General features: G+C 30.7%; 1 protein-coding gene across 1 annotated transcript in view; it reads left to right on the top strand.

Moving 5' to 3' along the window:
• Positions 1–14,604, top strand: part of LOC123298772 (Down syndrome cell adhesion molecule-like protein Dscam2) — a 76,600-nt gene extending 61,996 nt beyond the window's left edge. The window contains exons 8-31 of the mRNA XM_044880868.1: positions 676–948; positions 1,011–1,155; positions 1,655–2,079; positions 2,471–2,797; positions 3,150–3,269; positions 3,328–3,501; positions 3,568–3,715; positions 3,780–4,060; positions 4,322–4,489; positions 4,552–4,896; positions 4,953–5,099; positions 5,612–5,767; positions 5,832–5,971; positions 6,857–7,013; positions 7,074–7,442; positions 7,931–8,116; positions 8,472–8,765; positions 8,950–9,090; positions 10,130–10,303; positions 10,433–10,602; positions 10,949–11,021; positions 12,600–12,773; positions 12,927–13,101; positions 14,385–14,604. Coding sequence (XP_044736803.1) covers positions 676–948; positions 1,011–1,155; positions 1,655–2,079; positions 2,471–2,797; positions 3,150–3,269; positions 3,328–3,501; positions 3,568–3,715; positions 3,780–4,060; positions 4,322–4,489; positions 4,552–4,896; positions 4,953–5,099; positions 5,612–5,767; positions 5,832–5,971; positions 6,857–7,013; positions 7,074–7,442; positions 7,931–8,116; positions 8,472–8,765; positions 8,950–9,090; positions 10,130–10,303; positions 10,433–10,602; positions 10,949–11,021; positions 12,600–12,773; positions 12,927–13,101; positions 14,385–14,577 — 4,955 coding nt within the window. The 3' untranslated portion in view covers positions 14,578–14,604. The remainder of the gene's footprint in view (positions 1–675; positions 949–1,010; positions 1,156–1,654; positions 2,080–2,470; positions 2,798–3,149; positions 3,270–3,327; positions 3,502–3,567; positions 3,716–3,779; positions 4,061–4,321; positions 4,490–4,551; positions 4,897–4,952; positions 5,100–5,611; positions 5,768–5,831; positions 5,972–6,856; positions 7,014–7,073; positions 7,443–7,930; positions 8,117–8,471; positions 8,766–8,949; positions 9,091–10,129; positions 10,304–10,432; positions 10,603–10,948; positions 11,022–12,599; positions 12,774–12,926; positions 13,102–14,384) is intronic.
• The last annotated feature ends 5,529 nt before the right edge of the window (positions 14,605–20,133 follow it).

The following is a 20,133-nucleotide window of genomic DNA, read 5'->3' as shown; positions in this document are numbered from 1 at the left end:
TAATCTAACACAAGCTGACCGTCCTTCATTCTACAATATTACACTATTATACCCTGTATATATGAAATATATATATGAAGGTTTATTAATTTCGGTCCCAAGTTTGTAACGCTTAGAAATATTTATGATAGGATCAAAATTTTTGTATAGGTGTTCATAAATTCACCTAATTAGTTCATTTCGGACTGTCAGTCCATCCGTTCAAAATAACTCAAAAACGAAAAGATATATCGAGCTGAAATTTTAAAGCGTGCTCAGGTCATAAAAAGTGAATTTGAGTTCGTAAATGAGCAACATAGGTTAATTGAGTCTTGGGTCCGTTGGATTCATTTTGAAACCATAATACATAGAACAAAAGTTTGAGTATAAAAAATCATTGTTTTTACGTGAGGCCGCAAAATAGGGCAAAACAGTATCCATTTTCTTCAAAACTATAAAAGATAGAGAATTGAAAATTTGTAGATAACTATTGTGAAAAAATTGCTAAAAACAAAAAACAAAATTTCTAGAAATTACTTTCGAAAATATTGATATTCAATACTGTCTATATAGGGCATTTCAAGAATTAACTCAGTCAATTGTTTATTTTCACTTGTTTCTATATTGAAGTTTTTTTAGAAATAGCTAGTCTTATTAACTTTTTAACTTTCCTTTCTTTGTTAAAATTACTAACAGCACCTTTATCAGCGCATGTTCAGCCACAAGTGCAAGTAGTCGATGTAGGTAAAGAAGCATCATTTCAATGTATTACCAGCGGCCATCCACAAAGTCGAGTCACATGGCTACATAATGGAAAACCTATAGCTCGCGATGATCGTATAGAAGTTTCATCAAATCCAGAACGTTTACGGATAAAGCATTTACAAAAAGAAGATCATGGAATGTATCAATGTTTTGTTAGTAATGAATGGGATCAAGCACAAGCAATCGCAGAATTAGATTTAGGAGGTAAATTTCATCAAAAATCAAAGCAAAATTTAAATTTTAAAGAAAAATTTTTATTTCTCCAGACGCAAGTCCCGAATTAATTTATTGGTTCTCAGAACAAACATTACAACCAGGACCAATGGTATCGCTGAAATGTGTAGCAACCGGAAATCCACCACCTCAATTTATTTGGAGTCTTGATGGTTTTCCTGTTCCTGATAATCCTAGGTAAATAATCTTTCAACTTGACTAAAAATTATTAACTTTCAGGTTTAAAATCAGTTTTCTCTTCTACTTCCTATACATTCCAAAGAATCGTTTAATATGATTATATTGCTGTCAATGGTTATTTAAAATCCGAAAATAGGATCTGGATTCGTAACCATTTCAAGGGGCTTAATACACAGCACGTTACGGACATGAACCTGGGTAAACGTTTACCTTCCGTCAAAAGGTCGCTTTTGCATTCAATTTTTTATGTGTTTTATACCAATTCTAACTATATTTTTCCTACAAACTATTTTTGAGTTATTCTATCAATGACTATCAATGAGTTTCTGTGGGTTCATTAAAATATTATAAAATGAAAACCATTTTCCAAATCTTTGATCGAGATCTGGACTTAATTATTCCGCTTTTATCTAACTTATTGAGTATCTCGACAGTTCTATAACTTTGCATATAAATGCAATTGTTTGTATTGATACAAAATAAATTCCATTTGAAGGTTTCTGGTGGGTCAATATGTAACAATTCATGACGATGTAATAAGTCATGTAAATATAACGACAGTAAAAGAGGAAGATGGTGGCGAATATACATGTACAGCACATAATGCCGTTGGCAAAGTATCACATAGTGCTCGTGTAAATATATATGGTTTACCATATATTAGAGAGATGCCAAAGATAACTGGTGTTGCTGGTACCGATTTAATTATAAAATGCCCAGCGGCTGGTTATCCGATTGAATCAATTACATGGGAACGAGAGGGTCAAATACTACCATTAAATAGGCGGCAACGTGTTTATTCAAATGGTACATTAGTAATAGAGCAAACGCAAAGTAGTGAAGATGCTGGTACGTACACATGTCAAGCACAAAATAGACAAAAAAATTCAGCACGACGCGATGTGGAAGTATTAATTTTAGGTAAGAAAACTTGATTTTTTGTTTTATTTAGCGTGGTTATACAAACGAAAGCTAATTTCCAATCAATTAATGTACCAAACTGATTTTTAAATCATTACTGAAAAGTATTCTATAACAGTTCCAGATGCCAGAACCTCATTAAACGATTCTATTTCCATTAATAATTAACTAAGGTTTCATAAAGAAGCAAAATGATTTTGAGTCAGTACTTATTTTAACTTACTTCCAGTTGTTGACTGTTTCTTCCCATGTGGCAAATTTAGGAATAGACATTTATAAAATTTGAAAATAAATCAGATTATAAAAGATCCATGTAAATTAAAAACGTTACTACTATGAAACAAACTTAATGTCATTTTTTCAACTAAAACATATTTACCGTATATTTTAGTGCCCCCAAAAATTCTTCCCATGAATGCAATGACTAATTTATTACGAGAAGGAATGAGAGCAGCATTATCGTGTCAAATAATGGAAGGGGATTTACCAATAACTTTTCGTTGGGAACGTAATGGACGACCAATTATAACTAATAATAATGGCGGTTTTGGACAAAATACGAATATGGAAAATCAAGGAACAATTACACGACGTTTAGATGAATACTCAGCTTCTCTTATTATAGAGAAAGTTACATCAGAACATAGTGGGAATTACACTTGTGTGGCAAGTAATGTTGCGGGATCTGAAAAGTTTACTGTTCCACTAACTGTAAATGGTAAATTTAATTTTTTTAATATTATTTCAATTCAACTCAAGTATTAAATTTTAAAACTAAAGAATACACAAGTCTCTAGTTAATAAACAAAAAAAAAAAGTTATACCCTTATGCTATATTCCTCAGTAAATGTCATTCAAAACCCAGAGATTTTAATGGCAAGTTAAGAACAGATCGTCGCAAGTGTGGACTGTCCAAGTTTCACTCCAGTTTTTTTATTGAAAGAAAGACCTCCCGTTGAATTGTTAATTGCAAAAAAGTATATTTCCCATTAATTTATGCTCAATTTCTGCTAATGACGAACTACTGCAACTATTCTAATCATTTTCTGATATTATTAAAAATTGTATAGTGCCTCCTAGATGGACTGTGGAACCGGTAGACTCAAACGTTGCAGCAGGTCAAGATGTAACTTTACATTGTCAAGCTGATGGTTATCCCACACCACAAATCAATTGGAGAAAGGCAATAGGTAAACCAGTATAACAAAATATATTAGGAACAAAAAACTTACAACAATCCTATTTCAGGAGAACGTCCTGGTGAATACAAGGATTTTTTATTCGAACCCAATGTCCATCAACATCAAAATGGATCATTGACTTTTGCTAATGTAAATAAGGACAGTGAAGGACATTACTTATGTGAGGCTAAAAATCAAATTGGTTCTGGTGTAAGCAAAGTAATTTTTTTCAAAGTTAATGGTAAGTCTCTTGGCTAAAACATTTAATTTAAACTGGAATAATTCAAAAATATGTTAAAATAATTAGCTCCAGCACGATTTCCCCAAAAAACCAAACAAATGCAAGTTGTTAAAGGGGAACAAGCGCACATGCAATGTACAGCCTTAGGCGATTTACCAATCGAAATAATGTGGAAAATGGCGGGGCAACATATTGCGGATTCAATGGATCAAAGGTAAACTAATAACTTCAACTTATAAACAAGCATTTCTTACTCTGGAATCCTGATTGTTCTTTAGATATAATATTCGAGAACAGCTTCTGGATGATGGAATGGTCTCAGAATTAGGGATCAGTCACACATATAGACAAGATACTGGAATATTCACATGTTACGCTAGTAATGCTTATGGACAAGATGAAATGACGATACAATTGATAGTTCAAGAAGTTCCTGAATATCCAAAGAATATTCGTATAAATGATCAACAATCACGCACAATTCAATTATCATGGACTCAACCATATGCTGGAAATAGTCCAATAACTAGTTATACAGTACAGTACAAACTTGGCTCAGGTAAATACAAATTTTGTTAATTTAAGTAAAAAATTTAAGTCTGCTAAAATATCGCCATTTTTGCTTAAAAAGGGGATTTTTTTAAATCATTTTTACTAAAAGTTTGATTATTATCTATAATTTAATAACAAGTTTCGTGGAATATCATTCAATTCTTATTAATCCTTCAAAATGGAGACTGTTTTTGCAAACTGAGTCAAATCAATGACGTAAGAATACGACTTCAAAAACTTCAAATATAATGTTAAAATATTTATTTAGATGCCTGGGCCTCCCAACCACCTAAAGTTACCGTCCCTGGAGCACAAACGACTGCCACTGTTCCGAACCTACGACCCGCCAGTGCATATCAAATGCGTATTATTGCAGAAAATCGTTTGGGTCCTAGTGAACCCAGTGAAGTTATTCAAGTCAATACTTTAGAAGAAGGTAAAAATTATTGTTTAATTTAATTTTGGATCTATTTTAAGGCTTTTTGTATTCGAATGTAGTTCCAAGTGGTTCTCCTCAAGATATTCGAGCCGAAGCAAAAAGTTCGACAGAATTAGTAGTTACTTGGGAGCCTCCACCTAGAGATTTGTGGAATGGAAATTTATTAGGATATTATGTATGGTATCAACAAATCACACCTGACAGTACAACTGCCCCAACATCACTGCCAACTAGCACACAAAATTCTAATTTTAAGACTGTAGAAGTTCGACCACATTTTGGAGGTGAAGCAACGTTACAGGGACTAGAAAAGTATTCAACATATTCAATTGTTGTACAAGCTTATAATAGTCGAGGATCAGGACCGTCATCTGATCCTGTTACAGCTAGGACAATGGAAGATGGTGAGTTTAGCCTCTGCTCATTATCATTAACTTTTTTAATAATGTTATTTTTTTAGCTCCAAGTTTACCTCCAGAGAGTGTGCAATGCTCAGTTTTAAGTTCTCAAAGTATTCATGTATCCTGGGAACCACCTTTAGTGGAGGGCAGAAATGGAGTTATACAAGGATATAAAGTATCACATCATCCAGTTGAAGATTGGTATGGTAAGTAATTAAATTATGCATTATGTCAAATTAATTCTTGAAAATTATTTAATTTGAGATCATATCAAATTTGAAAATAAAATTATTAATAGTAAATAATTCAAATTGTTCGCCACACAAGTATAGCTTTCTCGATCTTCACTTAGACGATAAGACTAGTTATGAACTACCCGCTTTGCTGAGCAACTTCAATTTTAAATACATTGATTAATGTGTTATAACCTTCACATTATATGGCGTCACTTATCCTCCTTTTGTTCATCATTTCCTCGATTTTATTATTTGGGTGCGAAACCCTAATTTCAGGGCAAAAGCCTTAGCTGTAACCTACCAAGCTTCGCTAGGGAACATTATGCTTGCAAAGAAAAAAATCTAGTGAACTTTATGAAATTTGATGAAGCCCCGATAAAAAAATTCACAACTTTTAAACGGCTGAACTGACTTTCATGTAACTTAAATTCACTTTTACAATTTTTTTTACATAAAATGTTGAATTTTTTTCTAACCTACAGAAAAGGATGATCAAGAAACAAAAGTAACTCCATTATTACGTACAACTATTCCGGGGCTTCGTAAATATACAAATTATAGTATCACCGTGATGGCATTTACCAGTAGTGGAGATGGTGTACGATCACCACCTGTTTATTGTCATACCGATGAAGATGGTAAATATTTTGTTCTTTTTAATCAAAACGAACAAAAAAATAATCTAAATGTTATGATTTGTAGTGCCATCACCACCGGCAGATATTAAAGCCGTTATGAGTGCATCAAATAAAATATTAGTTTCATGGCTACCACCGAAAAATTGTAATGGCCAACTTGTGGGGTATACATTTTACATGAGCGTTATTGAAGATGGAAGAGAAGTAATTTCTTAGTTTTAATTATTATTAGTTTTAAAACTTTTTTAAATTCACTGAAATAAACATTGCCAGTTACATTTTCTCCTTGCTCTACCTATTTATGTATTTTGAAAGTTAGTTTTCCGTTTCCAAGCATTCTTCAAATCACTAATTAATAAGGAAAAGAGCTGATATTCTTAAAATGGCGGTTAATGACAAAACTCTACCGATGAACTATACAGATACATTAACATACAGATAGACATACGTTTCAAGCTTGTAACACTCTTTTTGGTGGAAGTGATTACATCAAAAATTAGTTAATCGCAGAAACAAAACACTAAAAATAGCCAAAGTTCGAAAAATTTGAACTGTGAGACGGATTTGAATACGGGTTTCTGCATTCGGCTGCATAAATCGGCTGGATAAAACTTTCTAATGATTAATCATGACATGTAGATAACAAAACACAAAATTAATTTTTATAAAATATAAGGATTATTATTACTTAAAAATACAAAAACATGTAAACTGGCAAATACTTGTAAACTTGCATATATAAATATGATTGTATGTCACGGTTTGATGTCATTCAAGACACCATGACACTTAAAATGCAAAATACATAGGGTATATAGTATTTTTTTTAAATATCCTTTTTGATATAAACCAGATACTAATGTAACGTAAAAACCAATTTTTCAAATTTAGGAAAAAAGCCTATTGCATTTTAAATTAACCGTAAATATTCTAAATTCACAATTCTGTAAATAGTGATGATAATGATTCATAATGATTAGAAACTTGGTGTTCGGGGGTTTTTGGGGTCGTCCAAGTACCTCGCAGACCGCGATATTTTTTCGGTTATGGCAATTAATTCATAATTAGGGTTTAATTTTTTATTCAAAGGAAGGCACACATAAACGAATACTTAGTCCCACGACAGAATCTCATGAAACAGTCAAATTACAAGAAAGTGCAACATATCAATTCTGGGTGACTGCATCGACAAGAGTAGGTGAAGGTAAAAGTTCCCGAATTGCTTCAGTTCCTCCATCAACTACTGGTAAAAATTTATAAACTTTCTATATTATATTTAATAGTTTAACATATTTTCATATAACAGTTCCAGCAAAAATTGTATCATTTAGTCGTGAAATAATAACTGCTTGGAAAGAAAATATAGAATTATTATGTCGTCGTGTTGGAATTCCCACACCAGTTTCGACATGGAAACAACAAGACAAACCTTTAGAAACTAATGCCCGCAAAGAAATATTAAGTGATGGTACATTAATAATAAGAGATACACAAAAATCTGACCAAGGAAATTATACGTGCTTAGTGGAAAATCAATATGGTCGAGATGATATTGTGTATACAGTACGGATCCGTGTTCCACCTGATCCACCAATATTAACGGTTGTAGATGCTTACGCGGATAGTTTGCATTTACATTGGAAAGATCAAAAACATGGTGGTAGTCCAATATTAGGTAATTTTCAGCACTCAAATGTTTGAACGATTAAAAAGAAGGGTACAAAAGATGCGAAAATGAAACAAGAAAATAAAGGAACTTCCAAATTAATTAATATTAATTAATTAAAATAATCACCGAATTAAATAAGAGAGAGTTATAAATATAAGAAACTATAGTTCTTAACATCTTCTTTTAAATTTCTTATTTTCTTATTCCATTATTAGCTTCGAAGTATAACCACCCAGGTGGAACAAATATTTGAAGAAACAAGTCTTACTAAGTCTTAGAAACTCTGAAAATTCTTAGGATCTCTGAATAACTCTAAATTCTCAATGTTTTTGGACTATCTAGGAGAAATTCAGAGTTATGCAGAGTTTCTAAGACTTATTAAGACTTATTTTTCTTTAAATATTTTTTCCACCAGGGCAATTAAGATGGATGGATATCATTATTTGTTATTTTAATAATTTTGTTAATTTAATTTCAATATTATTGTTAAATAGGATATGTTATAAATTACAAAAGGGATCATGGAGATTGGGAAGAATTGCAAATGGATGCACGTGCTGATTCGCATATGTTACGTAATTTATGGTGTGGAACTCGTTATCAATTGTACATAACAGCGTATAATAAAATTGGTACAGGTTTACCTTGCGATATTGTCAACGCATATACTAAAGGAACAGGTAAATAGTAAATCAATAGACTTTTTCTAGCCCCAAATTTGAGACGAGTACAAAAACTTCCGCTCCATGAACAACAAAGAGGAATTTTCATAAAATGTTGATTGAATTCGTTTGTCTTCAAAAATCATTCCTTTCACAAATAGTTTACCATTTAACTTTTCATGATTCCAAACGGCTTATGAAAAAATCGCCCAATATTTTTAAATAGATGACTTGATGTCCGAATTACAAACTTGCCCACTTTTAATCTAGACAATTTCAGACACCCTCATAATAGAAGAACTAAATAAACGGAGCTCTGAGCTAACGGATTAAGTTTTGAGTTTTAAGTAATGTGAATACTCTTATATTGTAGTTCCTGTTAAGCCGAAACAATCACAAATGTTGACAATGAACGCTACCGTTGTTACTATATGGTTAGATTCATGGGGTGATGGTGGCTGTGGTATATCCTATTTTATACTTGAGTATCGTGAAATGGAATCATCACAATGGGTTCTGTCTTCCAATAGCGTTAAGCCAACTGAACGTGTTTATAGTATAATGAGCTTACAACCAGCAACTGAATATCAATTAAGAGTAACTGCTCACAATAATGCTGGATCAACTATTGCTTTATATAATTTTACAACATTAACAGTACAAGGAGGTAATAATCAAATTTTTGCTACAGTTTCTTTACCGATTAAATCACCGACCACAAGCTGATTATAGTTGTAGGAGTCAAGTTTCATAATATTAATTAATTAGTTGAAAATTGTTAAAATTATTGTTAATTGTTAAAATTGTTAATCAGTATCTTATCATTATTTTTAATCTGTTAACTGTTTCAGTATTGCCAGATATTCAATCACCAGTTTCTCATTCAAGTGAAAAACCATTTTATGCAAATGTTAAAGTTATAGCGCCTATTTCTATTTCTATTTTGGTATTGTTAGGTTTAATTGGAATAGTATTATTAATTCGACGACGAAGTAAGTATTTACAATTACCTACGTATCTATGAATTACAACTAGAAGCTGTACACTGCATGGAAAGGTTAGGCAATTATTAATAAACATGATTCCAATAACAAGCATTGAATGAGAAATTTTTCAATACGTAAATAAACCTCTATACGGTTTCGAAATTAATTGGTTTTAGAGCATAGATCCCAAAATTATTTTGTCTCATAAACTTCCTGCCATGTTTTTCTGTTCTGTGTAGGCTCCTGGTTAGCTAATATTGCATTTTTGAAAATGCATCAACTTCGAAAGTGTTTTAACTTATTTCTAACGGTAATGAAGTCAAAGTTTCTTTAGTCAGAGGGTATGAATCTGGTGCTTTGATAAACAACTCTTAATCTTAAATCCCCAAGATTTATTATATTCAGTTTGTTTCTTTTTTGTGTTAGGAGATGGATAATCACGCTGAAAACTTTTTCCTCTAGGATGGAAAAGCAATTAAATACTTTCTGGCGATATTCCACAATGCGGGATATAGGCTACAGTTACATATTTTTGGAGCTAGAAGCTTAATTCGTGCATATTCCAACCAGATTCTCTTATAATGACACATCCGTTCCCTGAATGTCACTATATGGATTGATTATCCATTGCGATATTACCATATTTAAAATTTCCTCAAACCTTATTGCAGAGTTTGCATAGTCTGCACAGATTGCAGCTATTCAAAAACTGCTTTTAGCTGAAGTGAATGCTCAGTTAATGTGCACTCGCTAAAAGTACTACAAATACCATTTTCTTTAAGATACACGAGGAAACGGTAAAGCACTACAAGTATGTTCTTGGTGCTGGAAATGGTTTAAACAAGACAACTGTTATTCTAGACACCAGAAAATCTGCATCACCCTGTTTCTACTCATTTTTAATATTCCATTATTGCCGACCTTAATCTCTTAAAAATTGTCTACAGTCTGCAGCTTTATTTTCAATCCTAGTTTACAAAATCAGAGAAAAAAGCTGGATTTTAAAATTATGTTAATTCAAACTATCTATTTGTAAAAATTTTAGTGTTTACGGAATATCAACAAAATTCAAGTGAAACGAATCGACCAATGGGTGAATCCCCGTCAATGGCTCAAATGCAAAACAAACAAAATCGGGATCAACAATATTTAGCTGTCAGAGTGAGTCGAGGACAACAACCCATGTCAATAGATTCTGCTACATATAAGACTGATTCTGGTTAGTAGCCTTAATTTTTGTTTTGATTATTATTAATGTAAATTGTTTTGAAAAAAATGCGTTTTACCAAATTAATACGTGAATAAGGGATGCGATTCACATCAATTTGAATAAATATTTTATTTACAGATTACATCGAGGATATATGCCCTTATGCCACTTTCCAACTGTCAAAACCTGCGTACAGTGAAAGCTCATATAGTGGAAATGTATACAGTGGTCCATACCATTCTGTACGAGGTTCTTTTGTATATCACGATGTAAAACCACCACCTTCCGAAAAATTTAAAATGGGGCATGTAAGTATTTTTCTATTATTATAAATTCTATGGGGTCTTTATTTATATTTGCTTAGCATATGCTTTTCTAATCGGGGGCGGCAAAGCGAGATCAGGAATTTTACAAGAATTCTCAAGGGTTGGGGATGAAAACACAAATAACAAAACCAAACCAATAGTCCGATAAACCCGACTCACAAACTTTTTCAAACTCGATTTCTTGAAATACCTACAAAGTTTTAGACTCTTCCATCTGGGAAAAATGTAATTATTTTCCATTCCCCGAGTTCAACTGTTCTTATTTATGAGTCGGGGACATCTATACTATTTTGAACTTATGTACTAAGATTAAATTAATCAATTTTAGAACAAAGAACCTGAGTACACCAAAGTTAGAAGAAAAGGTGGTAGATTAAGAGATCCTCATTCAGAAAGTCAAGGTAATATCATACATCGTATTTTATAATTTTAATACCAAATGTTAAAGTTATTGTTTTGTATTTTTTAAGAAATAATAATTGAGTAATATTTCTTATTAATTTAATTTTATATGTTCCTTTAACGAACTTCTCCAAGTAACACCAATATTCCGGTGAGATGATTCCTTATTAATTTATATAGACATTAAGTAGTATTAGTTGTTTTCATACAATACATGTACATATTTTTTACAAATTTATTATAAATATTGACTTCGAAAAAAAAATCATTTTGCAACGTTCAATACAAAACATAACTAGATATAAATATTTTTCCAAACCATTTTCTCCAAGGACGAAAACTTCAGATAACACCTTACCAACTAGATTTTGTACTTCCATATTCACTTTGTCCCCCCTACTTGAATTAATCAGGATAAATAGCACATACAAAAAACTAGAGCATATACTAATAAACAAACTTGTAAGGAAAAAACACTGGTAACAAGATTATTTAGTAACTATTCGTCTTCTGAGTGCCTAACAAGTGAAATTTAGAAAATTTAAAAAATCTCCAACAAATTTTGCGAGTATGGAACTCTAAAGTCGCACTTGAAACATATCTAAGAGCACTCTCCATTAAATGGCCTATCAAACGAAACAAAAAATACAAATTGCTTCATCTGTTTAGGCGCTACGATGCCACAGACAGGCAGACAGACATACACACATAACGGTCAAACTTATAACACCCTTTTTTTTAGTTCGGAGGTTAAAAATGTTTTTATTATACACCTTTTTGAGGCAGGCATGTGTTTTTAAAAGTATGTTAATTAAAAAGATAAGCAAGCCAAAATCAAATAAACTGAAACTCTTTCATTCCACGAAATCATTTTCCTGCTTTTTGCGTCAATATACGAACATTACTATTAGCTACCACTGGCATTCATCTTATTATCTTTTACACTGAGGGTTTTTTTTCGCTCGAAGGTCCTAAGCATTTCCCTAATGTGCTTGATTTAGAAACTATGCTTATGCTTGACTGAGAATCACCAGAGCCACTGGGAACCATGATTCCGAAAAACACTGATGAAGTTATTGAATTTTTGTAAACAATTTTTTTTCAACAAATCTACATATTTCTCCCTTTAATTAAACTTTTAAAGTCTATTTTCATAATTTTTGAAAAAAATGTTACCAGTTTTAACATAAAAAAAGTTAAAACGTCAGTTTTTATGATATAAAAGTCTCGATATGTTCGCATATTCTCAAGACTTTTTGTAACCCTCTATTATGCAAGAAATTATACAATTTGCGAAAAGTTCGGATTGTCAATACAAATTTTTGGCTTAATCATAGTTAAACGTAAGCAAATCGCAAACAATTTCAGTTTGACTCACGATAATTTTAGGTTGGGCCAACAATTTGTAATATGCCCATAATAATATTGTTCTTTTTATGGATAAACTGTGTACATATACCTATCCAAATAATACAACAATGCTTATATTATCTCTCATGTTGAAGATTTCTTTTAATCTTCATGTAATATTTTACGAACCTATATCGGCATAACATTCATTTTTTGGCAAATTTCAGAGTCGGACAACTTGGGAAGCACTGACTCTGAGGTGAAGAAGATTTTAACTCTGCACCTGCCTATTTCAGAATACGATACATTGGGCAGCGATTCCGAAGCCGAGGCCTCACATTCCGGGGGCGGCGCGGGAGCCAGCCAGGAGCTTGTCTCCTTTAGGCACCGCATCGCCCGAGGTAGGTATGCCCCTACTTACAGCAACGGTGAGTAAATAAAATTGAAACACCGGTGAAAAGTAATTAATTGGCAACTTTGAAATACTATTTATCACACCTTTCACATTTTCAATTTAGCTTAAAAGATTTGAGCATATTAATTAATTGTTACAGATGCATCTAATGCCCCAACTGAAGGGTCAAGCTCCTCTTCAGAAACATCACCTGCATCTGTTGGTCGAAAACCCTACCAATCACGGAAATCAAAATCAAAAGCTGCACCCCTAAATAAACGGCACGTAAGAAGTAGTAGTGGATATTCTAGTCATAATGATGAAACTACTTTTAGGTGAGCTTTATATGTAATTTATATGCACCCGCACTTTTAAATTTATAACTCAAAATCGTTGTATGTATGTTTAAGACATTTACTACATATGAGGATACCACGAGCACAGCCAAATCACCTTCAATACCATTCCCGTCCAATCACAACAACACAGAACACGACACCATCACACGTAAAAACGTACCTGACACATTCACCACGCATAAATCGTAAAAAAATCGAATCTGGATATCATCTTAGTAACAATAATATACGATTTTGTTGATATATACAATTTCAGTAAGATAATTTGGGTAACTTTGAAGACAATCGATTTTCATCGAATTTTTTATACTGGTAAATAAATATCTTACATAAGCTTATCTGTGTTAATTTAGGAATACATTAATCAAATTCCAAAAATGATTTTTATGCCTTCAAATTACTAGAATAGATAATAGGAGGCTTAAACCTGATAAAGCACATGTAGCAACGCCTTTCGAACTAAAATATATATTTTTTGTCTGAGACTAGCTGATTTTGTCTGACATGCTACCTTTTTCTAAAATAATTCTAAATTATAAAAAAGGAATAAACGTTTTTCTTATCTATCATGATTTACACATAACTTTATGAAATAACTAAATATCGTTATCTATGATTGAACTTTAAATCTGAAAATTTTAAAATGATTGGTTGATTGTAACCAAATTCATCATCAAAGTTGAAAATAAGGTATAAATAATCTCATCACAAGTCTAAACTTGCCTTGGCGCTCGTACTACCTTAATTATCTACAGTATTAAGTGATTTGACAGAAAAAGAAAACTGAAGTGTAAAACGATCCTTGTCATTTCCAATTACACAAATTCATTTACACAATAGGTACACATTTATACATTATTACCATTGATCTCTACTATACTGATGGATATCTGATTCTTACAGGAAAATTTTACGATAATACACATTTAACTTTACGATAATACACATGCGCATTGATATTCAGTAATGAGAGGCTCTTATGTTTTTTCAAAAAATGCCAACAACGAACTACAGTACCATCAGATATTCATCAGCGTAGAAATCAGTGATTATTACACACACCAAACTCAATCCTGTAGGCGTTATTCTAGTTGGAACGTCAAAAATGGAAATTTTTGATATTTCAACTATTTTTTGAGGCACTTCCAATATAATCGTAGAAATATGCTGCAGCTTATTAAGAATTTACTATTTTAAAATAGTTATTTTAATAACTGATCTGAATTAATCTAAATATGAATTATTTTATTGTTCTACAGTATATCTCATGCGCCAAGTTTCAACGAACACATTAATCCACCATCACGTTTTTCTGATGTACATCCTCGAGATTTAAGTGAGGCTGAATGTGACAAAAGTCTGGTATGCGGTTCCAGTATGGGTATGCGTAAAGGTAGCCGTGGAACTAGTATTGGAAAACTTACACGGGATACATTTCAGATAAACGTGTAATAATCATAACATTTAAATAATATTATATCCCCAATTATTTTTTATGGCCAGTGCCTTGACTTTTAGCTGCGACTGTATAATTAAATAAATAAAAGTTTATATAAAATAAAAAATATCTACTAAATAACAAAAAAAAAAAACAACATATAAAATGTAAGTGTAGATATTTTAATCAAACTTCACTCTTAAAGCATATGTTAGTTTGTTCATCTTTTAACAACTAAAAACGAACTTATCTACTTTTGTACTGTTTCGAAACCATAATTGTCAAATTAATAAAATTATTTTTAGTAATGAAATTCTTAACTCTGCATCATTGGGTTTAAAAAAATATTTTTGTAATTAGCGACTCAAAATTCCAGAGCTGACCTGTATTGATTTAAATATGAAATGGAGAGGAGGGTGTAAATTGTATGGGTTTTTGAGAGAGAAAATTGACACTGCTGCAAACGACAGGTTTATATTATGACATTTAAGGATACACGAGCACCAGGGCAATTTTGGATAAAAGGCTTTATTTTTATATGAAATTGGACTGAGTCTAAATCAATTTTTAAAATTTAAGGTCGGGGAGGGTCCAATTATTTAAATAAATAAATGAATTCAAAAGTAGGCATATTTAACATTGGTCTTATGGGAAAACGGTAGATTTTTTCATAGATTTCCCCAAAACTAATCGGTGGAAATTAAAAAAACAAGAACTATTTAAATTTAAATTAAAACCTTAATAAATTATTCAAAACAAAAAACCCGTTGTGTCCGACTAATTAAGGATGTATGAGCACGGTAGTGGGAACACAAATTTAAAAAATTTATATTTTTTCAATTGCGATGATCAATTATGTTATAACTTGACAATATGAGACGAAAAGTAAAAATAAAATTTTTCAATATCTGGAATAATTTTCAAAATATGGAAACTTGGAAATTTAGTTATATTATGTAGGTTTCGATATTTCGAAAACCAAGGCAGATATTGAAAATTTTTATTCTTATTTTTCGTCTACATTCATGAATTCATCATCAAAGTTGAAAATAAGGTACAAATAATTTCAACCACAAGTCTAAACTTGCTTTGGCGCTCGTACTACCTTAAGTATATGACTAAAAAATAATATTTTTCATGTGTCAACCACTAATCCTTCTACAGGCCTACATTTGAATGTTGAAATATTTAATAAAAGCTTTCTGGCCTAATTCTAATTTCATGTTGACTGTTTTTGCCAACTTGAACTCTTGTGTTTACTTTTCCGAAAAACTCAAATAAAATAATCCAATGATCTACTATAAAAATAACAAGAAAAATTCTAATAGAAGTCTGTAAAAATGGATCCACAGTTGATATTTGAACTACATTACTTCAATAAAGAGTATCGGTTTTCTCTCATAAAAGAGTGTTTTATACCTTGGTAAACTATGTATGGTTTACTTACTATACCTTGGCAAATAATATAAATTAGATTTAAGAATTTTAAATTACGAGACAAAATTATTTCCCCTTCGTCCAATAATATATAATAATTTTTCATATTTTCTTACAATATTAGCTAACTTCGTTTTAAATTTTATTAGTTTGACAAATAAAAAGCTAATAATACCTACGGTTATCTCGAGAAAAACTGGATTAGATATTAGGATATCTCCGAAGATTTCCTTCGATCAAAAAAAAGGTAAAAGTAAGAAACTACTACATACGAACAAGTGTACATCTACTAAGATATAACTAGATCTAATATGATCTCAGTTTTACCTGTTTTTTATCTACCGAAATCATCGGAGATTTCCTGATATAAAATCCAAGTTTTTCCGGATTTTTTTACCACCAAAAATCCAATTTTTTACCTACTAACGTGTACATTCTTTTATACTTTTTAATATTGAAATCCAATTGCGTCTTTTTTATAATCTAAATGATATCACCTTCAAAAGTTGTCAGTTATACCACAATTTAAGTTTATCTCCACGGTCTAATAACTATATTTAAGTTTATCAAACAAACAAAAGATCACCACTTTTGATACTCACAAAATTTGAAAACTATAAAGACACACAATTCTCGCAAAGCAAATTAATTCGAAATTTATTGGATCTAAAACTTAATTTCGAGAGAATATCATCAAATAAATATATAAATAGAAAAGACATACATAATAACATTAAAACATATGAGACAATAACTTTCAGCTCTCCAGACCTCAATCGGAATTGGGGGGGGGGGGTAATACTCTTGATTGAACTTGTCTATCGAGGTCGGATGATTATTTTTACTGTAATTATTGAAGTCTTTTGATTCATCATGAATTTGTGACCCAATTGAACTGTCAAGAATCAATATCAACCCACTCCATCGTGGTGTCGCCCTAGCCTCATGCATTCATTAAAATAAATAAGCCTAATATAAAATTTGTAAATTTGTAACGCAAGTTAATTGTGCCAAAATAACAAAGCCAAATTTTTAAGAAGAATAAAAAAGAATCATTTTCCAACGAAGCAAAATTGTGTAATCATAATAAATTTACAAAGATTTAGTATTTGAAAAGTAAAAATTTGAAATTTTAAAACTCTGAAATTATTGACAGGGTTCCAAGCCTATGATACCCCTTTTACAAACGGCCATACTTTCAATCAAAATAATTTCACCAAAAATTATTTTTCCTCTTAAAAAGACTGTTATTTTATTCACGAGAAAACGGTATATATGCTACAGTATGAAATGTAAAACAATAATCTTATACTAAACACATCGCTTATTCACGTCTTCCAAATATTTATAATTTATAAACCCTGTGAACTGTTGCATTCAGTAAACACTTATTCATAAACGGAAACCATGACAAAAAAATAATAAAAATAATCCCCTTACCACCTTCATGTTTAGTTGAAGAGCTTTTGATCAATCAAAACCTGTCAAAACAAAACCACAATCTTTGATACAAAGGTACGTTCGTTAGACTTAAATGGCGATTTTAGGTTGTGGCGTCCTCTAAGCTAGTGCTTTTATAAATAATCAAGAGAATTATTTATAAAAGTTTGCTTCCCCTCACTCTAAAAAAACTTGAAATTAATCTCTATACTCATTAATCTCTCAGTAATTGCTTGGATCAAGAGTATGGAGACCATACTCTTGATCCAAGCAAAACATGGACCCTTATAGAACTACTTTGAAACAAGCCCAAAGGGATTCCTTATTTCCAACCATTAAATTTTTTATCATGAACAATATACAACCAAAATACATACTCGTTTACTGGCCAATGTAGAAAGGTGACAAAAAGTGATCACTTTCTATATTTTATAGTATATTTAGAACCGTAAGTCGAGCTTTTTAATTAAAAGCTCCCACTTCCATTGATTTGGAAAAATGAAAAAATTTGTTATGAAATATTTTTGCCATTAATTGAAGTTGTTAAAAATTAAAGGGAAACAGCCAAACATATGTTTATAAATAATAAGCCTAGAAGAACGTCTATCGTTGATGTGCCAAATTGAAATAAAAATGAGCTTGTTAGAAATAATAAGAGTGTGGTTGAAAACAAAAAACCAAAAAAAAAAAAAAAAATTGAAAATGAAAATAACAGCCAGCAGGATGTTTATAGAATTTATAGAAATGTTATTTATTTGTTATTACTAGTTAATTTTACTGTAGATTAATTATTAAAACATCCTTTTTAAATTATTATACAATTATTATGTAATTTATTATGATTGTAAATGCAGTTCACAACCATACAGTAAATAAAATCAGTTATAAATAACTTCGTTGCTCAATCAGACAGAAACTATTACTCAAGAAATAATCATCAAAATAAATTTGACATATACAATTTTACATGAAGCCGCTTGCATTAACTCAGAATCTTCCTGGAAAGAATATTTATTTAAAAAAAAAAATTTTGAATCCATTTTTTGGAAAAGTTTGAGTAAATCCAAGCGGTTTGCTGTTAAAACAAAACGCTGTAACTCGAGATAACGAAAAATGAAAGAAACTTCTAGTTATAAGCTATTGATCATGTCATACAGAAAGGAATTGACGCGTTCACAGGTTTTTATTGCAGGAATCGTTCAATGGGTTATTAAAGAAAAAAAAACACGCAGAGTGCTATTAAATGAGAGGGTGGAAATTGAAGATAGGGGTGAAAAAGCATCCCTTTTAATTTTACATCAGATTAGTATTTAAAAAAAGATAATAATTTTTCATGCCAAAACAGTTGAAACCAACAGGAAAAAAATGACAAAATTTCGATTTTTTCTGGTTCTTTGCTTTTTTGCCTGTATCTTTTTTTAGAGATAGGTATAGAGAATACCGCAGACAAAAAAAAGTTTGTCAAATTTCCTATTAAATGGTATATCGAAAAATATTTTTGGTTAAAAATTGTCCGAGATTTAGCCATTTCAACTTGGCATTTTTTTCGCATTTTTTATTGTTTTACTCATGAAAAAGAAAGTGTTTTACAGTTATTGTTTAGGAATATCTATCTCTGCCAAAAAAATGCGTGCAAAAAAGCGAAAAACCACAAACATTTCGAAATTTTTATCCTGTTTGTTCAACTGTTTTGACATGAAAAATTTTTTTTTAACTCGATAATAACTTTCATCATTTTCCGCCTTTGTTAACAAAATTTTCACTTTAATGATACCTGTTGAATTCGTTTTATATTAAAACACATGTAAATAAAATTATCTCGTAAAAATTGCGCTTTTATAAACAATAAATCTAGAATCTTGCAAGGATTTTTATTCAATAGCTTACTATTAATAAAATAAATAAGTATATATTTCCAATATTAGTGTATTAATTATTATAGTTTTTGTTAATCGCATAGAAAAAATCACTTTTTGTAAAAAAATTTTGCTTTTATACCGCAACTTAAAGATAAAAAAAATACAACGAAACTGACTTTTTCTGTTAATAATATTACTCTCCAAACTCCAAAGTATTTTTTACGAAATATAAATGATGAGACTAAGCTTATAAATACCTGTCTTCTTATATATGATACATACATACACAGTTAAAAATTAATAAGAATACATGTTTTTCTTAACGATGTAATAATAATAGGAATTTTAAAAAAAATTGTTCTTTATAGATTCTAGATTTATGAAATATAAACGAAAAGTATATATCGAAATACTTTTAAAAACAATTCCAGATAATAAATCTGTTGAACGAAACGAAACCAGAAAATTCTAATGTGAAATACCCACATTAAAAATTTTTAGATAGATATATTTAGCAAAAAAAAAAATTCATTAATATATTTATCTAAATCGGTTTCCATTGAAAAGAAAAATAAACATTAAAAATAATAACGCTATAGTAGGTTAGACGTTAAAAACAGAATTATATAAATATATGCTCAAAAATATGTCCTGCAAAGAAAATTTTTTTAAAAAAATTTTTTAAAACATGGCTTAAATGTAATTTTACAATTGAATATTGTTTTTCTTAACTATAAATTCAAACGATAGTGACGTCAACACACTCGCTTTCGTAACGCCATCGCACGGAGAAATGATAAAATAACATAAATAATGATAAATGGTTTGTCTTTC

Source organism: Chrysoperla carnea, chromosome 4 (genome assembly GCF_905475395.1).
Source record: "Chrysoperla carnea chromosome 4, inChrCarn1.1, whole genome shotgun sequence".
Taxonomy (NCBI): domain Eukaryota; kingdom Metazoa; phylum Arthropoda; class Insecta; order Neuroptera; family Chrysopidae; genus Chrysoperla; species Chrysoperla carnea.
This window is presented reverse-complemented; position numbering and strand designations above follow the sequence as displayed.